General features: G+C 35.0%; 1 protein-coding gene and 1 long non-coding RNA gene across 2 annotated transcripts; both read right to left on the reverse strand.

The window, feature by feature from the left end:
- Nucleotides 1–575: 575 nt before the first annotated feature.
- Nucleotides 576–1810, reverse strand: LOC139857212 (uncharacterized). Its single transcript, XR_011762391.1, has 3 exons — nt 1628–1810; nt 1077–1144; nt 576–700 (listed from the first exon to the last, which is right to left on the reverse strand). It is a non-coding gene; the product is annotated as an uncharacterized lncRNA (long non-coding RNA).
- Nucleotides 1811–3351: 1541 nt separating this feature from the next.
- Nucleotides 3352–6818, reverse strand: LOC139860045 (uncharacterized; the record flags this gene model as incomplete). Its single annotated transcript, XM_071848819.1, has 8 exons — nt 3352–3652; nt 3739–3810; nt 3977–4070; nt 4155–4303; nt 4720–5059; nt 5174–5505; nt 5596–5754; nt 6396–6818. Coding segments are annotated over 8 exons (1614 nt in total), but the record flags the coding sequence as incomplete, so codon positions are not given.
- Between the last annotated feature and the right edge of the window lie 922 nt (nt 6819–7740).

Below are 7740 nucleotides of genomic sequence, written 5' to 3' on the forward strand. Positions count from 1 at the left end.
TATACAATGCAAGTACTACTTCATAACAATTCTAAATATACATCACGTATTCGGTCCCAACAATTTCATACAACTATCTCCTATGGTTTAAGTCTATGAATCTTATTCTACAATAAATCCCTAGATCCCTTAAACCACGCTCTGATACCACTTGAAACGACCAAGACTCATTTCCCGAAAAACGACAACTTTTTTTTTTTTTTTTTTTTTTTAGGAGATCCCAATGGGATCCCAAATTCTGCCCAAATACTTTAAAATTCCCAAGTGGGATCAAAAGATCTAACCCTATTTAACCATCACGACACCTGTCCCGTTTTAAACTCCGACAATTAACATGTACACACAACATGTACTTGAGTCATTAAACACATAGAACCAACATCTCAAAAAGTTAACACGTTTACAACCGTTGACTAACTACAATGACCCATCACATAACAGAAGTAGTAATTTTGACCCATTCGACATATGACACCAAAGACACAAAATGTACAAACATCAACATAACGAGCATTAGAGCGTGAGTTCCGGGATCATCTACCCATATACGATCACAACCCAAAGAAGCAAGCAAAAAGTGTTCACATAACGTCATAGCAAAGCCAAAAGCACAACAAGCATCTAGTCAAGTCCTTAAGCATTTCAAACATCCACACTCAATCTATCGTCTCCACTTGCTTACCCTTATCGTGACTTGATCCTACAAAATGTTAAACCACAACAGAGTAAGCGAAACGCTTAGTGAATACAATATACGTATATAAAAGATAAGCTTAACTATAAGTACACAAATCACATTCACAATTTAATAAGCATACAAATCATCTTCCAACATAAAGTACATCTCCCCGATGTGAAGTGCATCTCCCCGATGTAAAGGTGGACATCTCCCCGATGTCAGGTAGACATCTCCCCGATGTCAGGTAGACATCTCCCCGATGTATAAGTATACATCTCCCCGATGTCATGTAGACATCTCCCCGATGTCATGTAGGGTTTCAACCCTCAACAACAATATTGCATAATCGACATACAACAGTCAAATTTGCCAAATTATATATGTATATTATACTCACCTTAATTCCAAGCAAAATGGTTAACACACTTCCAAGCAAGACAGGTCACAAGCTTCAAGTACAATCACCTAAACAACAATTTCATATACATACATCACAATCTATTCATACTTGGTCATTAAAACCAAAATCACCAGGGTTTTCCTCAAAGACCCGTAATGCCCATTTTGACACCATTTAACCAAAAACACAAGACTTTGTAAGTCTTTTTACTTCATTATATATATATATATATATATATATATATATATATATATATATATATATATATATATATATATATATATATATATATATATATATATAATTTACTAATTTACTAACTAATTACTTAAGTCAACCCGAGTCAAAGTCAGTTTTAACTCACACCATCAAGTCACAATTACTAGTTTCTATTTGATTAGTTCATCATTTTTATAAAATCCCTAAATCATAAACCCTAACCCTAATTTTCGAATTAGGGTTTCAATGAAACTAAAACTTTAATTTCTAACAATAACAAAGTCATCTATCAACAAAATTTCGGATTTAAAGATATAAAAAGCTCATACCTCAAGTTAGGTTATAAAACCCCCAATTTCTATAGAGATGATGAGAAGTTAAGAAAATCACAAGCTTCAATGGTGTTAAAAAGGTTGATTACACCCTTTAATTTAGTTGCATGAAGAAAATCTAGGGTTCTTGGTCTTGATCCCCAAAAATCGCCACTCACAAGTACTCCCTCACTTATTCTATATTTATTTTTAACTTGCTGTAACAATGAAGTGATTTTCCAGATTTTTAAGAGGTAAGTTTTATCATATTTACAATTTTGACCCTCCTCCACTTAGTGTCTTACAAGGTTGGTCCTTTTCCTTAACCAAAACTAAATTAACTAACACTTATAATTAATAAAATATACCTTTAAAATATTGGGGTCTTACATCTTATCAACGTTTTGATACAATCTTACGCTTTGTACGTGCACAGCCAAATCAAATCAGTTATCCAGCATACTTGACATCATGATACCACCAGGTTTGTGATCTAGCTTAATTATTATAGCATTTGTTACTATACAATAAGCAAAGAAATGATATATAATATAGTCCTGCCAATTTATACCTAAACTAGACTACATAAGCACTTAAATAAGTATGAATACACACACACACACACACATTATTGACTATACTGTTAGTCACCCATCCCTCACTCACATAAGAACCAGGTTCATCACTATCATCGCCAACTTCAGCGCTATCATCAATTCAATATACAACATAATTGTTTCATAACGTATCATGGATCCCTACCAGAGCATACCAATCTTCATTATCTGTAAGAAAAACGGCCTTACGTTGGCATCAATCAGGGGCGGAAATATGTGTGGGGCAGGGTGGGGCACCCGTCCCCAGTGGATTTGTAATTTTCGGTGCAAAAACTTTCGTATTTTGCCTAAAAACTTCCGTATTTTACCCAAAAACCTCCATATTTTACCCAAAAAAATTGCTACGCTTTTAAAAAAATTTCGCCCCGGTGAAAAATATTCATGCTTCACCACTGGTATCAATATTGAACGATGTTTTGTAGCCGCAGGAATAATTTGTCAATTCATAATCAAATTGGCTACCGTAATGTGCCTAAGTGTAATAAATAACAGATTCATAGTGAATGATAGAAAAAAGTCTCAGAAATTGAGATGTTTAACATAGATATAAAGATTATTTTTTATTCATTTTATTTAATTGTTAATATATACTCGGCCGTTACAATTTAAAATGGGGTATCCGTTGAAATTGTAGCCAAACAGAACAGAACACAATGGGGTATCCGTTGAAATTGTAGCCAAACAGAACAGAACACGTCGATCAACACGCGGCTTCACGCTCCGGCGTGCTGGGTGAAAAAACGGTCTGAACAGGCCGCGTTAATAATGGTCTAACAACGCACACCGAACGGCGTACTAGATCAGTGATATCTGAAATATTCTTGCGAAGTAAGCATCTTCGATTGAAGAAAATACCCTGAAACATTATATGATGTTAACGAAAACTAGTGCATTTTTTTGGGTAAACGGCACGACTTTCAATAAAAGTAGCTAGGGTTGTGGGAGCATTTGAGACCTCTGGCATGAAGTCAGAGGCGTGAGGCAGTTCAGATCTACAGTTTAAATAACATTCAAAAGTGAGCCATATGGTAAAGCCACCAATGCATAATTTTGGTGCATGAATAATAAATCTATGATTTAATCATCACCCTCCATACCCAAACATATTCACTCAGGCATCCACTTGCAAACAATAATTTATGAGCATTATTGAGGTGATGAGCTTAGCTTTCAACATTACAGGGTAGCGAAATTTCGAACGTCAGATTCTTAAACTCATGAGTTATACTCAGCCACAAATAATATCCAACGCATGGTATTCTTCAAATAGATGAACACTAGTACGTGCGTACAAATTAAACCAACAACTGAGCAACATTACAAAAAGAAAAGGAAGAAAAACAACCAAGATTGATCATCATTTGGCATGAGGGTAAATATTTCATTCCAGCTTTATTCTATCCAGATCTCCAATCACTGCTTCAAGCTGCAATAGAAAATAAAACATACATTAATGATATAAACAAGATTACAACTGTTTGAAGTAGAACAAGAACAGAATTAATGACAAACCTTAACAATCTGACGCAAAAAGTAATCACCATATCGCTTTGGAGTCTTCAATTCAACAACATGAATCACATCCTGCAATAACATACCATCGATTCAAATATGATACATGTGAAAAAGCTTACAAATGCAGAACAGTTCTATCGCCCTGAGTTCCTACAACTTAAAATGTATTAAAACCATAAAATAGAATAAAATGAAACAAAAATATGTCCCTTCAGAACATGAGAGATAGCCTTACATCATTAATATAGAAATCAATATCAGCATTGGATACAGTTTTCCCATCAGCTCCAACAGAATGTGTCTTGTGCTTGTATGTCATCAAGATTGACCTGTAAAGAAATGCTACATGAAATTATTCCGTTCATGACTAAAAGAATATATTAAAATGAACATTATTAAATACAATAACTAACCTTAAAGTCGGTTCGTCCACTTTCATGTAACTAGCAAGCTTCTCAAGAGAAATTGTTGAATAAACTTTCAAGAAAGATCTCAAAACTGACAGTTGCTGCTGCTGACTTACTTCAATAAGAAACAGCTTTAACTGAAGTCTATATGCATCCTATAACCACATTGACCCACACAGAAAAATGTCAACAACATAAAAGACTAGAGGTGTCAATATGAGTAGGATAGGTATTGTATCCTATGGTTAATGTGGTAAAGAACTTCTATTTATATTGGTCAAGCGGGATTGACCTGCAAACACTTAATGGCACACTTTGTTTACTTATGTCACAATGATAAAAGATTTATTAACATTACAACAGCTTCATCAACGCAACCCAAAAGAATTAAAATAGATTAGGTGACTTTTAACTCAATATTATATTAGCTAACCTTTTGTATCCCACTCAAAATTCAAAATTAAAACACACCTATACAAACTAACAGACATATCCATAAGGGGTAAAGATAGTGGCCTCTAATCGTAACCATAAACCATTTAAATTTAAATATGTTGAACGAAAAAAGAACCTGGTTGTAATTAACGAGTGGCTCTTCAAAGCTAGGAGCAGATGGTGTGATAAACTTGGGACACGCATATGAGAAAAGCTCATCATAAAGGGCAAAAGATTCATCATCGTTTCGTTGCATTCTCAACATCTTTTCACCATTTTTCTCTCTTAGTTGAGAGTTAACAGTTTCGTGAACAAGTTTCACTTTAGGACAGAGTGATAAGCATATTGTAAGAAGAGCATACATTTGTTCATTCTTCTTCAGAATCTGCTCAAATTGTGGTGATTTCTGGTGATACTGCTTCGTATTGTACACGTATAACAGTATTTTGTTGAACTCGCGTATAGCTTCAACATACCTAGATGATAAGTAATCATTAAGCTATGAACTTTAACTAACACCCAATTATCTATCAATATAAACACATAAAAACAGATAGATTATTTATTTAAATAGACATAGAAAACAACACCTTCGCAGCATAAGATTGGCAAATCCATAATGATAGATGGTGGCAATGTGACAGCCAATTACGCTGGTGTACACTCCTTGTTGCGTAATGTCAATAGGAAGCAAGCACTTGAGGCCGGTTTGATAGTCTCCCAATAAACAATGAACTCGAAGCAAACCAACCATGCTAAAGTAACCCAAAACCTTCAAAACATTACTTCCACCATTATAATCATACCCATCAGTTGATGTAAACTGTTCAAGTCCTTCTTTTTCCTGTTCTAGAATCTGAATTATCGATGATTTCTCCATCAAAGCTTGCAAGAAATTGAGAACACCGTACACGTTCCAGGCCTATAAAGGGGTACAACATTATGATCCAATCCCAATTATATAATAAGGTATATACAGAACGAAAACAGTTCGGGTGTTTTTGATTATTACCTGGTCGTGTTCCCTTAGTAGAGCAATTTCTTGCTCTGTTTTGTTCTTCATTTTGGCCCGGTACTGACAGAAAGACTGAAACTGATACACAAACTCATCGACCATGTCCCACAACCACTGGTTTGGCAACTGCATGTTCACAACTCCATGTAGCACCACCTGCAATAATAATTAATAATAAATAATTAAGCACACGCACTTTCCTGATACATAAACAGAGCTAAATACAGCTCAAAATTCACATTAATAAGCAGTATATATTATCTGCCAGCAATCGAGACTTGTAGGAGCAAAAAATTCGCCACGATAAAAAAACACACTTGTATAAGCATAACTGCGTTTACAAATTGCCTAAATGGTCAATTTGGTTTGAGTATTGCAAAGGCACTCAATACAACATTCTAATTCATCTTTTATTCTCACTAACAATTATTCATTATTCAAATAATTTCGATACAATTTTCTTCAAAACTTCTGTAATATATGAACCTTTACACAAATCTGAATACAACATTTTGCTCAATTGATCTTATCTACATTTTAATACAATCTTACGCTGTTTACGCACACGGCCAAATCAAATCAGTTATCCAGCATACTTAACATCATGATACCACCAGGTTTGTGATATATACAATAAGCAAAGTAAAGATATATAAAATAAAATAGTAGAGGCAATTTAACCCTAAGCAAGACTACATAAGCACTTAAGTATGAATACACACATACATCTATATCTTATCCATCCAAATAATAATTACTTAAATTAAATAATATAAATAAATAAAAATATAGAACACCTGAAAGAGCATGCAGTAATTATCCCAAGAATCAATCCTCTGTTTAAGAGTTGGAGATAACCTAGCATATAAATGCCTAAACCACATCTCTTTATACAACAAGCAAAACACATGATCATTATCAACATACTGAGCAACAGCTTCAACTGACGGCCATGGCGTATCTTTAAACATACTGTCACTTAGGGTATGAAATGAAGTTTCGTACATCTGATGAATCTCGTACACGTTTTTCTCTCGAATGTGACGGTACATGTGAACCACGAATGATTTCACTGGATCCGGTACGAATGATGGATCGTAATCCATTGTTGAAGATGATTGTAATCGTTCTTCGTAATCGTGACCACCGCCGCCGGCCGCCGCTGTTAGTTTTAACAAATTAGGGTTCCGACTGCCTAGAAAGATAGAACTAGGGTGGTGTGTGGATTAAAGGGTATCGTCTTATCGGATCGGATGGAAGGATTTTATTTAGTTGGGCCGTTAATATTAGAGCCTTACAATAGTTGGGCTTTTAGTACATTTTTTTAGAAACTTAATTGGGCTTTTACGTACCACACATTATTTTGGGTAAAGGGTTACTCCAATGAGCTTTTATTAAAGATAATAAAAGAATAAGAATGTTACATCGCAAAAGAAGCAAAAGTGTTACAAGCATGCCACTATAGCGACCCCACCCCAAACTCTAGCTGAGAAGAACCCTCCATCCACTTCCCATTTTCCGCGTGCCTAAAAGTCCGCCCGATTTATTAGCCCATTTTCGATTCCCTTACCCAATCTCATAAGAAGCAAGCTCCCTACCTTAAAATTTCCCCAGACAGCCAGCCCTCACAAGGCTGCTAGCATTGCTAAATGCTTCGGCACGAAGCAAGCTCTCCTGAATACGACATATGCGAAAGCGGGGAAGCCGGAAGTGGCAAAAGAAGTCAGAGGTGGCAAAAGAAATCGGAGGAAGAAATTGGCAACTATATACACGAGGGGATCGACCGGCCTCAAAGAGTTGGGTCATAGCAAGGAAGAGTTTTGTCAATCTTTACCAATAGAATAGAACAAATAGGAACTCTTATGTTGAAATAATCCATTGCGACCCGACAACCATCCAGACGCAAGCGATTGAGATTTATATGGATATTCCTGCAATATTTTATTGTTTAAATATTGTCATAAACTTATACAAATGGGCAAATTGGTTAATTAGCTTAAAAATATGTAGTATTTGAAAGGGAATACTAAAATTTTGTTCGTAAACCGTTAATTTTACATATATTTTATAAAATTGTAATATTGTATGTATTGTAACAACAAACAGTTACGATTTCTACTAATTATCACACACCCTTAGGTA

This window comes from Rutidosis leptorrhynchoides, chromosome 7 (assembly GCF_046630445.1).
Source record: "Rutidosis leptorrhynchoides isolate AG116_Rl617_1_P2 chromosome 7, CSIRO_AGI_Rlap_v1, whole genome shotgun sequence".
Taxonomy (NCBI): Eukaryota; Viridiplantae; Streptophyta; class Magnoliopsida; order Asterales; family Asteraceae; genus Rutidosis; species Rutidosis leptorrhynchoides.